This window comes from Nelumbo lutea, chromosome 7 (assembly GCF_056320005.1).
Source record: "Nelumbo lutea isolate HS-2025 chromosome 7, American lotus-T2T, whole genome shotgun sequence".
Lineage (NCBI taxonomy): Eukaryota > Viridiplantae > Streptophyta > Magnoliopsida > Proteales > Nelumbonaceae > Nelumbo > Nelumbo lutea.
Window position 1 is genome coordinate 28956953 of NC_142690.1, and position 21577 is coordinate 28978529.

The following is a 21577-nucleotide window of genomic DNA, read 5'->3' on the forward strand; positions in this document are numbered from 1 at the left end:
ATGGCTCTCTCAACAAGTACAAAGCTTGTCTTGCTAAGGGTTTTGACTTCATTGAGACTTTTAGCAACTCCAGATCTCCTGCCCATGCCTACCCACAGTATACTACCCCCCGTGAATTGAAAACATCTCCCCCTGCATAATACTATACAGAGGATAAGATGTTTTTCATGTGTGGCTGCGATAAATGTGGGCAGAGTTCTTGTGGACAGGAGATCCATATTCACTTTTACCCCGATCATCAAACACACCATCATGTGTCACTTCTCTCTTGCCATCGCACACTCTTGGCCCCTATAGAAATTGGACATTGAATGTGATTTTGTTCATGGCGATTTTCATGAAGAGGTGTCTGTGCCCCAATCAGAGGGGTATGTGGACCCGGCCTGACCCACTCATATTTGTAATTAGATGCATAAATCCATCTATGGTCTTTGGCAAGTGCCACAGGCTTTGTTTAACAAATTTAGTTCTACTCTCACTAATATGGTCTTTATTATCTCCTCCTCTGACCTTTCTCTCTTTATTTATTGCCATGATGAGACTCTTTTTTATGTGCCATTGTATGTAGATGGAATTATTCTTACAGTGAATAATCAATCATTCGTTACAAGACTCATTACTATGCTTAGTTCCATATTAGGACATGGGCCCATTTCACTTCTTTCTTGGTATATCCAAGTCCGTTGCCATGCTAAATGCCTCTTTCTCGATCAGTCCAAATTATTATATATTATGGATCTCCTCCAACGAGCAAATATGTCTGATTGCAAGCCTATCTCCATTAATGACAGCCTTCCTCTTGTGGATCCCAATTACTACCCCATCCCATGTGATGGGATGTAGTAGAAAAGATCAACTCAGCCCCCCACAAGACTGTGCCCCAAAATGTCCCACAACACATTCCTGCTGTGTATTGGGAACATCTCCCGATGATAGTATAAAAAATAATGATGTCATCATTGGGAGATGTTCCCAATACACGGTGGGGATGTGCTGTATGATGTTGGGGGTGGGGGGATGATTTGAAGTCATAGTAGAAGAGCCATAGGAACAAAGCATCTGCTTAGTAGAGCCACCAATCTCCCACTCTTCAATGCATTGAGTAATGTTACTAATCACTAGATCCAAAGTAGACAAGGCACCCCACACCCTCAAATATCACCTTAGGACAAGCTTTCCAAATGGATCACAGTGTGACATTGTGTATGGAAAATTAGCCAGACATCTAAGTCACACAACTTCACCTCCTTAATTCTTCTCTTCAACCATTACTTAACATCATAGATTTGAATTGCGCTAGAATGCCAATCCTTTGGAAGTCCAAACCAAATAGAGCAATGCTAAAATGGGTGTTTCCATTGACTTGATCTGATCAAAACCAAATGTGGTTATTCCCACTTTCAAACAAAAGCTTTTTTCTTTAAACATATATCTATTCACTCCAAAAAATAAGTATGAGCTTTTAATCGATAATTACCTCCACTGAAAAAAAAAAATCGTTTCAAATAATGTAGGAACCCAAGTGGATTATTATTTAGAAATAAAACTTGATCTAATCTTTTAAGTAAATATCAAAACATATCAAATAAAACAATAACCTATATTTATAACATTATTAATCCCTTTGTTATGTTAAACAAAAAAAATATTTGTGAACACACTGTCTTCAATGGAAAGTAAAAAAATGTTGATAGCAGATTTCAAAGTCTATTAAGATATATTTTGCAAAAGTATATTTATTCATAAATAATTTATTTTGATTTGTTTTTTTTTGCAAAATATTTCTTTTCTAGGACCCATTGATGAGAGGGTGTGGCATTAAGCTGTGAAGGGAATTCGTTCTTCACTAAATCCCAATGTTAGATATTAATGACTGAGAGATCATGTAGCAAATGTCTTATTAAGGCCCAAGTGTCTAGCAACAATTACCAATGGGCTGAAATGTTTAGATTATAGAGATTATAAGGGCTGATCTCTTGTTTTTCTTGTTTGGGAGTATCTTTTTATCATGTATCCTATGGTATTTCTCTATTAGTTTTTTTTCTTCTTTCTTGAACTAGAGGACATAATGGTCCTTTCTCATCTTTTGTATTTCGTTAGTATATAGTATATTTTGTTTGGGCATGTGAGACATATAAGATACACCTCTAAAATCTGCTCCCTTTTCTCCTATACAAACCCTAGTTATCATGGTATCTGTGCAGATCTTCTACATCAGCTTTTCATTCAAGTTCAAAATATTAACATAGAAGCTTTCTAGCTTTTCTGTTGAAGACTATTTCGAGGATTGCTTAAAGGCTATTTTGCTCAATACAAACTTAACACTATTTTCTTTTTTTCTTCTTTTTGGATTTTTGCCATTTATGCTCAGTTTGGAAGGAGTACAAATGCAAATATATTTAGAGTGCAAAACCTTATATTTTGCATTATTTTGTATGTATTTGCATAGTACATATTTGCATTTGTACTCCTTCCAAACTGAGCCTTAGGTTGGATTCCTTACTTTTTTTTCTCAGTTGCTTGATCTAATCACCTTGTGCTTCTAGATTTTGAATTGCCCTAGGCTCTTAAACTTATTCATTCAATTGGATTAGAGTTCAGACTTGATTTGAAGGGTTTTAATCCCTTTTCTACCATTGACAGACCTACAACTTACCTATTCTGGACTGTTACATCTTACAACAATTATCTTGAAATTCTTTCTTGAAGGTTTTGATCCTTCCCCTTTGCCCCAATTATTTTATCTCCCATATTATTGGATTAGTGGTTGGACTAGTTGTTTTGGAGGGTTTTGACCCAATTTCCAACCTTGTTCAAACCTATACTTTCCTTCTTTAAAGTGCTAATTGATTTTCTAGTATTTTGGGAGTAGTTTCCTAGTGAAGGCTGATTTATTTAGTGTTAGACCTCTTAGTCTTCTTTTATTTACTTCATTGACTTTGATTTAGGTTGGATTTTAGCAAGCTTTCCCTTTATTATTTACTTTATTACCATTTTTCTTGCCTTGGAGTGTGTCTTCTTGGTGTTTTCTTTGCTGGAATGGCCTTAGATAGGAGAGAAATTCTTGCAATCAGATATAATGGGAGTAATTGTTCACTATGGAAGTCCCACTTCCAGTTTTATACTGAGGGGCAGGGTCTTTGGGGTCATATTGATGATTCATCACCCAAACCCAATGAATCTAATAGTAAGGAGGTTAAACAGTAGAAGATTAATGATGCCAAAATTATCTTCTGGATTCTTAGATCGATTGAGACTGACATAGCTATTCCAATTAGAGGTCTGAAGACAACAAAAGAGATGCTTGAGTACATAGTTAAAGTTTATCAACAATTTAATTTTTCTAGACAACATCATATTGAAACTAAAATCTTTTCCTATAGCTAAGGGGAGAGGAAAATTCTAGAATATTATGTAGGCTTTGTGAATCTGTGGACTAGGAATACTCAGGAATGGTCTAGTTCAATGTTTCATAAATATTCACACTCAAACTTTGGTTTTGATCCTCATAGTTGAGATACACTAATCCTTATAAGGCAATATAAGTCTATCAATCATGTTAGAATAAACTGCCCAAATTTATTCATCGGTTAAGAACATTTAGTCTACATACCAATTATTAATGTCTATAACCAAACTAATGATAATCATAATTCTATAATGCAAATCAAGGGCGAATTCATAGAAACATGCCCAAACATGTTGATCCTATGTATTTTGATGATACCAAATTCATTTAGAGAACTAATATTGTGAAAATAAAATGTGCAGTTGTATCAGAAGATTCCTCTGTTGAACTAAAAAGAATTGATGAAAAACTCATTTAGATCATTGATGGTCTAAGACATAAAGGAGCAGTTGTACCAAATTATGGATTCTACTCTCTCTAAGGAAGAAGCTATATATGTTACCATGGACAAGAAGAAGAAAACTTCATTCTCTAGAGTTTCCAACTTGTTTTATATATTTTAGAGCTTGATGTAATCATTTGCAAGATGTACAACAATGGGCTCAACTAAGACCTAATTTAGTGTTACTAAAACTTTAGAGACCAATGGTTTAGGATGGAAAAAGGTGGCTAGCCTTTCCCTAGACTTTATACTGAGCTTAATTGTGAAAGTTCTAAGAGCAGAGGTCTAAGAAGTTGGCTCTTCGGCCTTTGGAGTCATCTACTTAAAGGTTCTAAGGTTGGATATAGTTAGTAGTTGATTGTCCATATAGCAATAGTTGGCTACTTGTGATAGCCAAGTCTGGTATCACTGAGTAGTTAACTATCCATGAAGCAATAGTCCACCACTTGTAATAGTCAAGCTTGGTGTCACAACTTCGGCTTGTAGTTGACAATTAAAAGGTAGTATTCAACCATGCCTATAAACTAAGGGTCCATTTGGTTTGCAGGAATAGGGGTCTGGAATCGGAATCGAAATGGGCTATTCCAATTCCAACTGTTTGGTTGGGCGGAATTGGATTCCCATTCCCATTCTTGTTGGAATGTCATTCCCCCATTTGAGGGAATAGCCATTCCCTGCCCCTCCATTGGGAATGAAATCCCATTCCTGTTGATTTTAATTCTCATTCTCATTCCTGTCTGAACCAAACAGACTATGGGAATAGACCATTCTAATTTCGATTCTGATTCCAATTATAAACCAAACGGACCCTAAGAGTAAGTTGTATCAAATAGTTAACTACCAAGAGGTAGTAGTTGACTACAAGAAAGAAAAGATTCTCTCTTGCTAGTAGTAGTCACTTACTTAAACCTACTAGTCAACTACTTCTTGTAGTATTAAAAATAGTCAACCATGTGCTAGTTGACTACTTTATAGAGAAAATGGAGAATTTTGACTATTTAAAGGTTCAATGGATTTTTCCTCTTCCATTAAGCCTTCATTAATGTTGGGAAAAAGTTGCAAATATTTCTAAGAAATGGTTTAATCCCTTCCTAATGGCTCTATAACAATCATAAGATCTCTAAGCTTTATTTAGGCTATATGTGCAATAGAAAGAGAGCAACGTAATGGAAATATATGGCTTTCTACTTAAACTTCTTTTTGTACTTTTTCCAAAGCAGCTCAGTGAAAGCCGCTCAACTAAGCTACAAATAAGTTAGATCAGATCAAATCTGACTCAAAACTGAATTTGATCAAGTAAGAGGCAAATTTCAATACCTCCCTTGATCCTAACAAATCCGATTGGATTAGGAAAAATCAACCCGTTTAGTTAATGGATCGAATTCAAATATACTCTGATCCAATCCACCACAACCCGATTTGATCTATTAGTTATGAAATATTTTATATTATATATTATTTATATTTATATATATATATATTCTATATTCTATATATTATATAAATAATATTTTATGCTATATAATTTAATATATTTATATTATATCATCAAGTTTTTTATTACATTTCAAATTGAATCAAATAATTGATAAGATATTTGAATTTAAATTTGAATCATACTCTTAAAAATCCAAAAAATTCTTATCGGATTCAGATCGGTCAAATTTCTTATTGGATCGGATCAGATTCAACATACCATTTTCTTAATCTAATCCGACCTATATGCAGCTGTACAACTCAAATCAAAGTTTTAGCCCACCCAAACGGGCGCTAACTTGATAGCTAATACCAATGTTTTAAAAATTGGACCAAATTGCTCGATTGAACTGGTTGAATTGTGACATTGTCCCCTAGTTGGTCCGGATATACCCCAAAGACCACTTTGTTAAAAAAATTGTAAAAACCAAGGTTCAAAATATCAATATGCCTGATACGCCGGTAGGGCGTATCAAGCGTTTTTTGATACTTATTTTTTTTAATTTTCTTTTTTGTTTTTTTTTTTTCAAAACTGGTTCAGGGGAGCCGGTCTAGTACCCCTCCATCCCCTGAACTGGTCAGACCCCGATACACCCACTATAGGGGCGTATCGGAAGGGTCCCAGAATGATACATATTGGCCGATATGGGCCGATACGTAACGAAACTTTGAACCTTGGTGAAAACCATCCACCCGACTGATTCAACAAGAGACCTGGTCTCGGTTTTGCATAATCAGCCGGTTTTTCTTTTCTTTCTTTTTTTTACATTTTGACTTTTAATACAAAAAGATAAAAAAAAACCTAAAATTGAACCAAATATGCCCCAAGGTCCAAATCGGAAATCCCAATCCTAACCCAAAACCCTCGTTCAATGATCTTCTTCCTCTTTGTTTTGTTCAAACCTAAGTCCAGCTACCACTGAAGCCTTCTTTTTCTTCTTCTTCTCACCGGTGACTCTGCTCACCACGTTCCTCCAACTCTGCCGGCTGGTGTTCTCTCCCCCTCCTCCTCTTTCTCTAATACGGCGGTGCTTTGTTCACCATGCGAGAGCCTCTGACCCTCTCTTACTTTTCTTCCTTCTCCTCCTCCTCCCACTGCTTGAACCCTGAAAAATGTAAATTTTGCAATTTTGATTTCTGCATTCTATAACATTTACACTTTAAAGTTTATTTTATTTTAATTTTTTAATATTGATTTTTTTAATTATTGAACTCGAAATTAATTAATTACTCATGGTTTTCTAACTTTTGTTTATAGGTTTGTTCAAATTAAATTATAATTTGATCTTTGCTTCAGTCATTCAGTCCACCAAATTCAGCCAAGATACAAGACACAGTCCACTTAGTTGTTCAGTAGGATAGCCTAAGCCATCTTGGAATTTGACCTTTAATTTGCCTCAAGCTTTTTATTTTGGATTAATTTTTCTTCATATTCAGTCATTTTTTAATTTTATTTATTATATATATATATATTATTTATTATATCAGTATAGTTTAACCTCCAATTCAACCCGATCAGACCTCTAACCCATGAACCTCTACCTTTTCCGGATGATGTCCGGTCCAGTTCTCTAACTAGATCGAGTTAAATCCTCACCTAAGACATGAGTAGGGGTCCAATTCTCTAACTAGACCTTGAGCTCGACTTGGCAAGGTTATACAAGGCTCGAGCTCAGTTTGAATTAAAACATTGAACTCAAACTCGGCTCTAGTCAAAATCTCATGAGCCCGAATTCGACTCGACCCAAACTCGATTTGAGAAAAAAAAATTTATAAAAATAAAAAAATTATATATAAAAATATTTTTATTTAATATTTAAAAATTTAAGAATTATATATATATATAGACTCGAAACTCACTTATAAATGAGCCGAACCGAGCTTTTCACTTAAAATGGATTCACGTTTCATTTTCTTGTGTGACAAACCCCTCCTCTACTCTTAACGAGTGATAACAGTTACGAAGCGACAGATTTCTGGTCATTGGAGGTTTCGGCGGCAAATATGCGAGTACGCGCGTCTTTGACTGATAATTGAATACACAAACAAGTAGTGTAATTGTGTAAACCGTAACGCCACTTCTTTCACTTTCTTAGCATTGAAATGGCATTTCGTGTTTGACCCAAATCGTCAAATCTTCGAATCTTTCATTAGACTGCAAAGTAGAAATCAATAAAGGCAATAAGAAGGAATCGACTTAGAATACCTTTTTTTTTTCTTCATTTGACCCATATTCATCGTGTTGAACTGTTGATTTTTTTTCTTTCTCTCTCTCTCTGTTTTTTGTGGTTAGTGGGTTTGTTACTTTTAGCTCTACTGTCTCGCTACAGGCTTTGATTTTTCAAACAGATACGCGCTTTTTGGATTTTCGGGGTCTTTTATTTGCGTCCCAAAAGTCTTGGGGTCCTTGCGCCCTGGAAGTCTTCTGTGAATTATGTTGTGACATGATGCTGCTTCGTCACTGTTTTGAGTAAACTTCTTCCGGGTGTTCTGAGCATTCAGGGTTTCGTTTTCTGTGCGACTATTTTTGGTTTACATCTGTTGCGGCACGGAAGTTACAGGTCAGTTGCTTAATTTGGCGCGCTTTTTTGGTAGTTTCTTTTGATATTTCCAACTGGGCATCTCTGTATCTTTATTTATTTTGATGGGTGTGTGAAGGAATTCAAATTGGGTGGTTGGGTCTTTAATAGGTTCTTTGGGTTTCATGGAGCGGAAGGCTGTTGGGTATCCGTGTTTTGATTCCCAAAGACTGCAATTGGGGGTTTTGTTGTTTGTAGTTTTCTTTATTAGGTTCCTTTTAATTCTGGGTGGTATATGTTGATCGTAGAGATACAGAGCTGAAGTACTCTGTTCTTTCCTCATCTCTCCTCCCTTTCCTCCTTTGGGTGACTGGGTGTAATAACTTGTAATTCTGGCAGGTCTTCTGTGTGCAATTGGGGTTACTATGTCGTGGAACCAGACGGTTTTTCCTTTGATGTCGAACGAAATTGGAGACTATTGGTTGATTTAGTTATTGTTTATTCTTATTTTCATTTCGGATTTTTTTTACTCCTGGGGTTATGCTGGATTTTCTAAGGATTTTCTTTTTTGAATAAGAATAGGGATTTTTTGTGCTAAAAACCATGAATTGCAGTTGTCTAGCTGTTCTGTATGCTATTTCCTGGTTGCTGCTGACTGCTACCAAAAGCGATGGTAGCGATGCAGATATTAACTGCTTGAAAAGCCTGAAAAGTTCACTGGAAGACCCTTTCAACTACTTATCTTCATGGAATTTTAACAACAAAACAGAAGGTTTCATCTGTAAATTTACGGGGATTGATTGCTGGCACCCTGACGAGAACAGGGTCATAAACATTCGCCTGTCAGACATGGGTCTGAAGGGCCAGTTCCCGAAGGGTGTTGAGAATTGCACTACCTTGACAGGCTTAGATCTTTCTAACAACAATCTTTCTGGACCCATTCCACTGGATGTTTCAAAGATGATTATATATGCGACTACCCTTGATCTCTCCTCCAATCGTTTTAGTGGTCAGATCCCAGTTAGTCTCTCTAACTGTACATACTTGAACGCCCTCAAACTTGAAAAGAACCAATTGACAGGAGAAATCCCCCCACAATTTATCCTACTCAATCGTCTCAAGACATTTAGTGTTGCCAACAATCAGTTGTCTGGACCTATCCCTACCTTTGTTAATACCAACTTTCCATCAGATAGCTTTGCAAATAATCCGGCGCTATGTGGGGAGCCTTTGGGTAGTAAATGCACAGCACCTGCTAAGAAGTCTCATGGTGCAGTTATAATTGGGTCAGCAGTTGCTGGGGTGGTTGTTACACTTTTGGTTGTTAGTGTTGCATTGTACTTCTGGATGCGTACAGTGTCCATAAGGAAGAAGGAAGAAGACCTCGAAGGAAACAAATGGGCAAAGAATATTACGGGAATTAAAGGCATCAAGGTAAGCTAATCTGATCTCTTTCCTGTATTATGCTTTTCTCTTTATTCTTGTTTCCTTTTTCCAGTTTTTGGCTAGAAAGCACTGAGAAAGGAAATACTCTGCTCTCTAGGTTTCCATGTTTGAGAGGTCTGTTTGCAAGATGAGGTTGAGTGATCTCATGAAGTCTACTAACAACTTCCACAAAGACAACATCATTGGTTCAGGAAGAACAGGGACAATGTACAAGGCATTGCTTCCAGATGGTTCCTCCCTTATGGTCAAGAGGTTAGAAGACACACAACATTCTGAGAAGCAATTTATATCTGAAATGAATACTTTGGGGAGTGTGAAGCACCGTAATTTGGTTCCACATTTGGGCTTCTGCATGGCAAAGAAAGAGAGGCTTCTGGTGTATAAATATATGCCAAATGGGTGCCTCCATGATCGGCTGCATTTTGTGGAGGTTGAGGCTAAGCCCATGGAATGGTCACTAAGGCTAAGGATTGGGATAGGAGCAGCCAGAGGCCTTGCATGGCTCCATCATAACTGCAATCCCCGTATTCTCCATAGAAACATAAGTTCCAAATGCATATTGTTGGATGAGGATTTTGAGCCAAAAATATCCAATTTCGGACTTGCAAGGCTTATGAACCCAGTTGATACACACTTGAGTACCTTTGTGAATGGGGATTTTGGGGACTTGGGTTATGTTGCTCCTGAGTATGCACGGACACTGGTGGCTACTCCCAAGGGAGATGTTTACAGCTTTGGTATTGTGCTTCTTGAGCTTGTTACTGGTGAGAGACCCACCCATGTGGCAAATGCCCCTGAAGGCTTCAAAGGAAACTTGGCAGAGTGGGTTACAAAACTTTCAAGTGATTCTCATCCCCAAGATGCCATTGATAAGTCTTTGGTTGGGAAAGATTTTGATGGCGAGCTCCTCCAATTTCTTAGAGTTGCCTGTAATTGTGTCTTGCCAACTCCAAAGGAGAGACCTACTATGTTTGAAGTATACCAGCTTCTAAGAGCCATTGGAGAAAGATACAATTTCACAGTTGATGATGAAATTCTAGTTCCATCTGACTCTGGTGATGCTGACATCCTCAATGAACTTATTGTTGCTCGAGAAATGAAACACTGAAAAGGTATTATTAAGATATAGTACAAGATGTAACCAAAGCACTATAAACAATCTGTAATGTCTGCAATTGTATGATTTCAAATCGAATTCTTATTTTATAGAATTTTAGTTTTTGTTTTAGCTGTTATACATTGGAATCCCGCTTTTATATGTTCCATTTCCCATGTAATCTAGAGAAATTATCCCTTATCTCCATTTTATTGTGCTTTTCTGGTCATGCAATTTTATATTAGAGTCTCGAATAGATAGATTCTCTTTTCCACTCATGTTGCTTTAAGTTTGAACTCATTTTCCAAGTGAAATGTGGTGTAAGAATTTAATGGAAGCAGCATAATAAATCTGTAAATATGTAGCTATATGATTTTTGAATAGTATGCCGATGATTTAAGTCTCAGTTTTAAACTCGGTTTCAACCTCAGTTAAAACTGAAATTTTCTTCAAAATGTCTGCAGAATTTCAGAGCCAGTTAAAAATCTCAAGAGAAAAAAATCAACAATTTAAATGGTGAATTTTCTCTCTCTAACGTATTTTCCTAGTGTTCCTTGTCATGTTTATCTTATCTCTTTCCATATCATATCAAATTGCTGAGGGTTTAATATACTATTCATTCAGGTCCTATCTAAAATCAAGATAAAAAGTTGAAATATCTAAAGTTCCTTACAAATTTTAATTATAGATATTTATATTTATGGAGTCCAAAAATGAGTGTTACAGAAATGCAAATGCTTAGATGGATGAGTGGTAAAACTAGGAAGGACAGGGTTAGAAATAAAGTCATATGAAGGAACCTACGAGAAGATCCAATAGGTGATAAAATGAGAGAAAGTAGATTGAGATGGTTTGTTCATGTGCATAGAAGACCATCTCCAGACTTGTTAGAAAAAGTAATCTGTTACAAGTTAAAAGGGCTAGAAGAGATAGCGGCCAAACAAAAAGAACTATGGTTGAAGTAATAAGAAATTATTTAAGTTTCCGATCAAAATGAGAAAATGATGTAAGCACCTAGGATTAAACAATGTATATGGCACTGAACAGAACAGAATGGTGAAACAGGATTCATGTAGCCAACCCCATATATATGGGACAAGGCTAGATGATGATGATGATGATATTTATTTTTATGGAGTTGTACTTATTACCTATATCAGGCATTTTTCCATTTGTTTTATTAATGTTGGATTCTACAATGGCTGAATTTTCTAAGAATTTAATGGACATGAATAAGGAGACACGAATCAAAACTATGGAAAATAATTTGATTAAGGTTTAATTGATGTTGTCATTGGTAAAAATGGAATTTTATCCTCTCTGAGTTTATAAACATTTGTTCCTGAATAGAACGGAATGGTGAAACAGGATTCTTGTAGTCAACTCCATATAGTTGGGAGAAGGCTCAGATGGTAATGATGACTTGGAAAACTGGGGAAGGGAAAATTGTAGTTCAGCTTTTCCTGTCTTCCCTTCTTCCCACTATCTTGATGACAATGGTATCTTCAGTGACAACTGGTGTAACTCCCTTTTCCTCTATAGTCTCTTAAGCAGTGAGATTACCTGGTCTCACTTCTTGAACTTGTATATTGACTGGTAGTAAGTTCTGCAGCAATCATCTGTACTTGGTTTCCCATAAAAAAAAGAAAAGAAAAAGGAAATAACAAAGACATGGCTTTCCTTTTCTAACAGTTTGGTTGTCAAGAAATAATGAAGATAAGCTTTGAAGGCTTTGACTGTTATGGGATCTGAAGCATTCACTTCTAACTAACCTCATCTTTTTTTGTAAATGTGGCTCTATTGTAATTCTTTTGTCAGATTTATTTGGTTTTGTGATGGTTTTAATAGGAAAACTAACATCAGTTTTCAGAATACAAAGGGGGATCAAGAAGATTGATTTTTGGGTCCACACGTTTTTTCAGGCCGACTAAATGCCAACAAGAGAATCATTCTCAGAAAACTTTCTTTATATTCCTCGTTTTCATTCACTATCTGAGCATCCAAACACAATCTAAAAGAGGACCAAGTTAGTGCTGTCCCATCAGAAAAGGGAAAACAAGTATTAAAAATCTTTCTAAAATCTTTGAGGATTAACAAGGAGTAGAATAATATGATCCAAATTATGCATCTTACAAATATGAAATCCTTCACCTTCCAAGCTAGAATCAGAAGAGAAGGCAAAAGGAGAAACATAATGCATTGTGAAAGATTTTACAAAGTTATACCATATTTGTGATGTGGCAGGGAAGAATAAAGTTAGATAGCATGTGTTTAGTTGCTTGCTTTTTTTCTTTGGTTATTAACTTTAGGAATTTTATTGATTTATGAAAAGAATGATGTGTATATGGTATCCCAAGCATCCCTGCAAGAAACAATCCACTCACCCCATTTTTAATTGCATCATCATTTGAACCAAAAAATTTCTGTACTCTCCACCCCTTTCCTTTCCATTCCATCTACTAGACTGTTCTCCGTCTGTTTTACCCAGCAAAACCTTACTTCCAATTCTCTTTCCAAGTGCCTAATTTCTTTTATGGCTTGCCTATCTTTCCATATATTGACTATTATTTGCCATCCAGTTCACCACTACATTTGAGTCTGTCACTAACATGTTGATCCATGCAGGAGTTTCAGCACTTCATCACTTTGTGTTTTGTTGCTTGCTTTGCACGTATAGCTCAGTTTGGAAGGAGTACAAATACAAATATGTATAGTACAAATACATACAAATTAATGCAAATACAAGGTTTTGCGCTCTACACATTTGTATTTGTACTCCTTCTAAATGGAGCCTAAAGCACATGCAGTGGACTTTAGTTCTTTTAGATATCTAATGGTCCAAGTGGAGAAAAGAAACAGAAAAAAAAAAAGCAGATATTAAGAGAGTGATTGGATGGGACTTGTAACTTGAAATGAACTTTGCAAGGACTTATCCCTCTTCTCCAGTTGAGTGGAAGGTGGTGGTTGGCTGCCCCCCTGAGATTTTAGAGAACAATTTAGTAGTTATTAACAAGGTTGAAAATGTTGGTATCACATATAATACCGACAAGCTTGGAAATGGATAAGCATGTCATTTTTATGGATGCATTTGGTTACATTAGGGAAACTTCCATAAATCCAATACATTAATAAATCTATGGTTGAAGTTACCATGAATAAGGTATAAACACAATAATTTTCTTAAATAATATATCAACCAATATTTAAGCTCCCAATCTACTAAAAATTCATCACAAGATACATTAAATATGATGAGTTGATGACAGTAAAGCATAAATTGTACCTTTTTCTTTTAATATCTCCAATCCAATTATTTGTAACATGTATCGATAACCTACATGGAGTGATGGCAATCTATGGAGTTATGTGGTGGTTTAAAATCCTATCTGATGTTACTATCAATGTGATGAATTTCTTTACTATAAAAACAATAATGGCTATAATTGCAATAACTAAATCTATATTCTTCCAAAAATAATTTATATTGATTTTGAGTGCATCTATGAGAGTTTTCAATTTAATATTGTGGTTGATAAGTGTTGGAAGGGTTTAGAATTCATCGTATGGATGGCTCAATTATGCTATTGAAATTTTAATTTTTTTTACCTTTTCGGGAACCAATTTTTCGACAAATTTGAAAACTGAATTTTTTGATCGATCTTGCATTTAATCGGATCAGATTTGAAACCAAATTAAAAGGATATTATACTTGATACAAAGACCATAAATCACAATTCTCAATGTGGTAGTTCATGCCCAATATCAGTCTCAAAATCATCCTCCAATTGAAAATGGCGCAGTGTATAGGAAAAACCAATTCAGCAACTTTGATTTCAGAAAATCTACTATCCAACTAAATTGGATCAAGTAAGATGAGTGAGCCTGAATTTCTTTACTGTTTTTTTTGCAAAAATATTGAAAACTGATAGAAATCAGTTCTTGAAAAGCTTAAGTCATGATAGGGTTTTGGGGATTCAAGAGAGAAGAAGAGAGATAAAAAATGAGAGGAATTCAAGAAGAATTTACCCTCTTCTCTTTTTATCTCTTTATGGAGCAAGACTCCTTATCCAATTAGGAGACGATCTAAATTTGACTTGGATCAAAACCTTTTTTTTAATAAACATTATCCTCTTAAGAGGATAGATTCTCCATAGCTAAATCCAAGCCCAGTTTTGACTTAAACCACATGGCAATTAATTAATCATGTTAGTAATGGGCCTTAGGCCCATTTCACTTAAAGGCTCGTGTCCCTAAGCGTTGCATGGCCACTTTGGGCCTGATATTGTATGGCATGGGATCCCACAAAAGTCTCACACAAGTCCATGAGGGTCTGACCCCACATCTGAAAGAGATTAGGCCAAATTCATTGCTTAAGGCAGTAAACCCCTGAGCTAATCAGCATGTGCTCAACATTTACACCTAAATGATCATTGGATTCAACCACTCTATGAATACCCAAGGATAATGGACTTATATAGAGCTTGATTCAAAATTCTATCAAATGGGTGGATTTGTAATGCTAGGATTTCGTCTCTAAAAAAAAATGGCAAAACATCCTCATTTGTACCGAGTATGTTTGGAGGTGAGGACTATCCTCACTAGCTTTCATAAACTCTTTCTTCATTTTTTGGACCCAACGTAACTCATCCTTCGATTCCAACAAAAACACATAGGTGGGAAACAATTCAAAGACAAGTTCACTCGCAAGGAGGAAGTAGATTATACATACAAAGCAAGTTGTAAAAAAGCATTCACAAGGAGGGGGATTCACCAATTATTTGGAGGGTTGGATCCTGGGAAAAAGTGATAAATCTTTGACTACATATTGGAAATATTGCGATATCATGAGGGTTTTGAGCTTATACAACGAAGAAGATCTTTTTGATTAAATGGGTGGATGCTTTATATTTTCCTACAATCTACCACAAACTAATGGAGAGATGGGTATTGATGGAGCGCGACCTAGATGCTCTTAGCTGGAGGACAACTTGAACTTCGATTGCTTAGCTGGTCGGTCGAACTTCAAGAAGACAACATTCAGAGAACCCAGGGTGGCTTACCCAATGTAGGCACTCTGATGCTTAAGTTAGTATTGCAAGCTGAAAGCTTGATAGCAAGTAGGCTAGTGAGCAATAAATCACGCGTACCCTTGAACTTCGATTGCTTAGCTGGTCGGTCGAACTTCAAGAAGACAACATTCAGAGAACCCAGGGTGGCTTACCCAATGTAGGCACTCTGATGCTTAAGTTAGTATTGCAAACTGAAAGCTTGATAGCAAGTAGGCTAGTGAGCAATAAATCACGCGTACCTTGTGCCATTGGAGTTGATGCCCTTATATAGGTGAGTTGTCATGGGTCTTACGAAACACCTTCGAGATCTCTAGCACGTATTGCTAGGAGTTTGTTTCACACCAAGAGGTGGACTTCATGCTAGTCGATAAGGCTTATCGAGTCCGTCCAATTCGAGCGGGATGAGGATAAGGCTCGCAGACAGGCGGCATGATCCCGAAGAGGTCAAAGATAGCTGATTGGTTTCTAGAAGTTGGCTACGTGTCACCTCGATGGGTTGGGTCATCATGAGCTACCCGGACCTCGGTCCTAGTCGAGGTACCCGAGGTGACGTGGCTCGCTGAGGTGGTAGGAAATGCCGAGTTATCATCTAATCAACGGGTTGCTTCCACATGTCCGTACATGAATAGGTCGGGCCAAATCACCCCTCTTCAATTTCCCCCCACTCCCTGTGCCAGGGGTCCTGACCCGGTGCGGGGAGTTCATGACGATCTTAGGTAGATTTGGCTCGGTCTTCGTCTTGGCTGAGGTCCGATCTAGAGATCAGATCTTATTGACCCAATTGGCTCAACCATAAAATTAGATCGTGTATCGGGGACGCGTTGACATCAGTTAGACTAAAAACTCCGCGGATGTCAAAACACAGGCTTAACCATTTTTGACCTCGAAAGTCATGTGACCGGTTTTTATGGGAGCCGTCGGATTAAACTGATTTGAATCATCCATGATCAACTACAATGGCTATAAATAGGGGCATTAGGGTCTCATTCACTTTGTCTTAATCTGAATTCTCGTGTTCTGGAGGTAACGCGTTAGCTTCCAAGTCGGTGGTCTTTCTCCCATCTCTGAGGTTGTTCTCCTTTCTCCTTTCTTAGGTAAGTTGTCTTTCCTTGCCTTAGTTCGTTTCTTCTTGTTCTTTCCAGCATGCCTAGTAGTCATAGCCTTTTAAGGAAAGTGGGGAGTTCGGTCAAGCCGAGGAGGGCACCTCAGCTCAAGATTTAGAGTCTGGCCCGACCGAGATGGTCACTTCGACCCAGAACTCAGACTCTAGTCTGGCCGAGGTGGACACCTCGGTTCAGGAACGAAAGGCGTTGTCTTCACATCATGTTCGTCCTCCTCAGGGGCCTGATTGCTTCGGTCCTTCTACCTTGACACTCAAGAAGATCAGTGCATTGGCTGTCCGGTACAAATTCCCTGATCATTATGGCTATAACCTAACCTTGGAAGGGTTTCCCTGGGAACACGATCATAAAGAGATTAATGTCTTTGAGGAGCAATTGATTGTCAGGTTCTGCTTCCCTCTTCACCCTTCTATTGTTGAAGTCCTTAAATTTTTTGTTGTCACCATCGACCAACTTCACTCGAACTTCCTCGAACTTGGTTCATGCCGTGGTTGGCGCCATATCTTTGTTCCATGATTTCGACCTCCCCTTAGATATCAAAACTTTTAGCTCACTCAGTTCCATCAGGAAAAATCCCAAGGGAGTGGAAAATATAGCTACTACATAGATTTCCGACATGGATATAAGCTTCTCCATGAGTATCCCTCCAAGGTACCAGCATGGAAGAGTAGGTACTTCATTGTTATTGTTGATGGGGTGACCTTTCCCAACTCACTGGAGAAAAGGCATCAGTGGCCCCAGGGATCGATTGAGTAGGAAGATGAAGAAGAAGATGCAATTTATGGTGGAGCTCAACCTGATACTAAGAGACTACTTGGCCGAGGATAAGCTTGTTAAGGCCAGGTTGAGTCCTCCAGGTAGGTCGCCTCTTCGAGCGTACGCACTTCATCATTTCTAGCTTATTTTACTTTGTACCACTTTGGCTAATCTTCTACTCGTTTTCCACAAGCATCATGGTTGATATTTCGATAATGTCGCTATTTACTGAAATGAAGAAGAGGAAGAAGAGGAAGGCATCCCGGGGTGACACCTCTGAGAAATCGGTGGCTAAGCCCACTGCACCCGCTGCACCTGTTGCTCCTGCCAGGGATGAGGTAGTCCCCGTCATCGATCTAGTCGAAGAAGACCAAGGGACAAAGTCGCCGCCTCACGAACTCGAGGTGACCCAGACACCCGAGCCTCGACCCAATCATCTCGAGTAAGGAGGCGGTTTTCTTTGATGAAGTCTCCAAGTATGTCAAGTTGCAGCCTCATCAACTCACCGCTAAAGCCTTGGGTCACCTCATGGTGGTATGCCTCCCATCTCAACACTATACCTTGTTTGTACTTTCTTTCTACTTAGTGAATTATGCTCTTCTTGCAGACAAACTCCATCATCCACTCATTTCTCAAGTAGTCTGAGCAGCAGGTTGCAAGGATAAAAGCTACCGGGGCAAAGGCAAAAGCTTTCGATGCCAAGAAACAAGCCGTCGAGTCTGCAGCTGCAGAGTGCCAGATGAAACTTGTGAAGGCTGTCAATGCCATTAGAAAGCTGGAAGCCAAGGTGAAATCGAGGGAGGAGCACATTGACGGGCTGACGAAGGCCGAGGAGTAGAAGATTGCTTTCGCTGAGCATGAAGCTTCTCTTACTCAAGGGATCAAGGGCGCTGAGGTGCTTGCTGTTAAATCCTACAAAGACTCTCTAGAGTTCAATCATCTTAGACAAGACCTCGCTAGAACGGCCTTCAAGCTCTACCACTGGTTGGCCAGACGTTCATTCCCCCAGCTCGACCTCGGAGCCGTCACCACCATTGGAGTCACTACAGAGATGGTACTTACAACAGAGAAGGACTCTAACACCGATGAAGAAAGTGATAACAATGTTGACTAGAGGGTCGTTGAAAAGGATAGCCTGGGTTCCACTGACGAGCATGCCATGGAGATTGAAGAGGTTGCTGAGGACGTCATGGAAACTGAGGAAGCCAAGGTTTATTTTGAGTTCGTGAAGGTGGGGGCAAGGAGCCCCATGAAGACTAATTTTTGCCTCTTTTCTTGGACCCCCTATACAAACAACATGTACCGAGCCTTCGAGCTCGACCTAGTAGATTTTTCTTTCTTCCTTTTTTTGATATTGATGTGCAAATTATTCTCTATTTTTTGTAATGAAATAGAACTCTTCTCTCCCACATCACGTACAACAACTTTACTTACAAAATTTCTAAGCGTAGGTTCTCCCGAGATGCTTAGCTTTTAAAACAACTAGGCACGATAAGGGGTAACCCGAAGTAGCTATCAACCGAGGTGAACATGCATGGTAAGGCATATGACACGAACTGCCTATACACTAGTGAGGCATAAATAAGGTCTACCTACGGTGCCCATATGCTAAAAAAGCAACTAGGTCTTATTCAACTTTGGTGCCAAGGTCACTATCAGCTTCGCACTATGGCCCTTAGGCTTTAGAATGACTCATGGTCCATTCCTTGATTTGTAACTTACCCGACATGCAGCCTGACCAGTTCACCTAAGTGGGTGGTCATTTGTACTTAGAATTTTTTTTGATGTAACAGATGCTTGATACCCGAGCTCATAAGTAATACTTCTTCAAGTTGTCGATGTTCCAAGCATACGACACTTGCCTCCCTTCCAATGTCTCAAGCTTGTATGTCCCTTCAGCGTAAACCCGTCTTACTCTGTACGGACCCTCCCATTTCGGTCTGAGCTTACCTACACCTGGCTCAGGTACCATCACTTTCTGAATTACAAGGTCGTTAACTCAGAATTGGCGTCGCATGACTCGAGCGTTGTAATACCGAGCTACTCACTGCTGGTAAGCCGCAATCTGGATATAGGCTAGGTCGTGTACTTCTTCAATCAGGTCAAGGTTGGTCTACAGCTCATCGTCGTATGCCTCAAGCCGCAAGGTTGGTACTTCAATCTCAACTGGGATGACGGCCTCCGTTCCATATGTCAGATTGAATGGGGTCTCACCTATATTCATAGTTTTCTGATAGGCCCAAAGGACACTATACAGCTTGTCGACCCACAAACTCTTGGCTCACGCTAGTCGAGCTTTTAGTCTGCGAAGAATCGCCTATTCGTCACCTCAGCCTGATCGTTTGCTTGTGGATGTGCCACCGACGTAAAGTTTTGCTGGATCCTCATCGTAGTGCACCAATTTTAGAACTTGGTGTCTTCGAATTGCTTCCCATTGTCAGAGATCAACACCTTTGGTAGTTCAAACCTACAGACGATGTTCCTCCAGAAGTTCTTTATGTTCCGGGCTGTGATGGCCACCAAGGGCTCGACCTCCACCCACTTTGTAAAATAATCAATCGTCACGACTAGGAATCTTCTTTGCCCGATTGTAGGTAGAATGGACCGAGGATACTTCAGGTCGATAACAGTCTAGTGAATCCACTTTCATAGTAGCCAGTAGTATCCTTGCCTTAGCGCTTTTTGGGTGAGTTCCCTACTCCCTAAGTGTCCTCCACAAAGACATTCGTGGATTTCATGTAGCACTTGGCTCGCCTTTGAGGGTCGCAAGCAGTGCAAGTAGGGGAGCGTAAAGGATCTCCTATACAGCCGCTTGCCAATGAGAACATAATGGGATGGCTGACGCTCTACCCTCCGCGCTGATTGCGCTTTGTTGGTAGGGTCCCATGGAACAGATAGTCGACAAGCGAGTCAATCCAGCTTGGTTCTGCTTGCAACACAGGAGCAACTCCTTCTGCCACCCTAACGATGCTAGGCCGAAGCAGGTCTTCAATGTACACTTTCCTCATGGTGATGTTGCTAGTGCTTGCCAACCTTGATAGTGTGTCGACCTCTGCATTCTCTAATCTCAAAATTTTTCAGATAAACCAAGAGTGGAAGCCGAGCAGGAGTTCCCTCACTTTGGCCAAGTAGGCCATTATGGCATGTTCCCGAGCCTCATACTCGCTATTCACCTAGTTATTCACCAACTGAGAGTCACTACACACCATGATGTGTTTTGTGCCAACCTCCTTTGCCAATTCTAGCTCGACTATCAGTTCCTCGTACTCCGCTTCATTGTCTGACGCCTCGAATCTGAACCAAAGAGCATACTCCAGCTTCACCTCGCTTGGCCCGTACAATATGAGTCTAGCTCCGCTTCCTCGCTGATTAGATGAGCTGTTGACATAGAGGATCCATGGCTCCTCGTCCTAGGCTGGGGCTTCCTTGTCTAGAATGGGCGTCGCATTAGTTGATGCTTCCGATGTGCTAGTCGGCTCAGCCACCTCAGTGGTCGGCATGCTGAACGTACATTCTGCGACAAAATCCGCCAAGACTTATGCTTTGATTGCTGGGAGCAGCTTGAACCGAATGTCGTATTTGCTCAGCTCGATGGCCCATTTTGTCAACCTGCTTGAGACCTCGGGCTTCAGTAGGATGTGCTTCAACGGTCTATCAGTTAGGACGGTGATGTTATGGGCTTGGAAGTAAGGTCATAGTTTTTGAGCTACGATGACTAGTGCGAAGGCCAACTTCTCGATGTTGGGGTACCTGGTCTCAAATGCTTGCAAACCTTGCTAATGTAGTAGACAGGCCTTTGGACCCAGTCTACTTTTCTTATTAGTACCAAGCTGACTACCTCGTTGCTTGTGGAGAGGTATAGTCTTAGCTCGTCTCCAAGTTCAGGTTGGGTTAAAACTAGCAAGGTACTTAAGTACTTTTTGAGCTTGTCGAACGCGAGCTGGCACTCTTCAAATCATTCAAAGTCCTCATTCTTTTTAATGGCCTTAAAGAAGGATAAACACCGACTAGCCGGTTTAAACATAAACTAGTTCAAGGCAGCAACTCGACCAGTTAGCCTTTGTACTTGTTTTACGGTCTGGGGTGATCTCATATCTAGGATGATCTATATCTTTTTCGGGTTTGCTTCAATGCCATGCTGGTTCACTATATACTTGAGGAACTTGCTCGACGTAACCACGAAGACACACTTGTCACCCTGTACTAACCCTACTCCGTAGTTCATTGGGAACTTCATTGAAAG

At 39.1% G+C, this 21577-nt stretch overlaps 1 protein-coding gene across 6 annotated transcripts; it reads left to right on the top strand.

Moving 5' to 3' along the window:
• The first annotated feature begins 7195 nt into the window (after positions 1–7195).
• On the top strand, positions 7196–10595 carry LOC148845902 (probably inactive leucine-rich repeat receptor-like protein kinase At5g48380). 6 transcript variants are annotated; one of them, XM_088952679.1, is made up of 4 exons: positions 7196–7337; positions 7658–7888; positions 8246–9280; positions 9390–10595. In XM_088952679.1, exons 3-4 carry the CDS (start codon positions 8450–8452, stop codon positions 10398–10400), a joined length of 1842 nt encoding a protein of 613 aa, XP_088808805.1. In that variant the 5' UTR covers positions 7196–7337; positions 7658–7888; positions 8246–8449; the 3' UTR covers positions 10401–10595. The 6 variants fall into 6 exon arrangements, with proteins under 6 accessions (XP_088808805.1, XP_088808811.1, XP_088808810.1 ...); XM_088952685.1 differs by having other exon boundaries at positions 7677–7888; positions 8461–9280; XM_088952684.1 differs by having other exon boundaries at positions 7212–7337; positions 8461–9280.
• Positions 10596–21577: the final 10982 nt, after the last annotated feature.

What these genes read in the sequence shown, in the direction of transcription:
- LOC148845902 (XM_088952679.1), top strand. Translation starts at nt 8,450, where the DNA reads ATGAATTGCAGTTGTCTAGCTGTTCTGTATGCTATTTCCTGGTTGCTG. An exon ending in CGGGAATTAAAGGCATCAAG is followed by an intron (nt 9,281 to 9,389) that starts GTAAGCTAATCT and finishes TCTGCTCTCTAG; the next exon opens with GTTTCCATGTTTGAGAGGTC.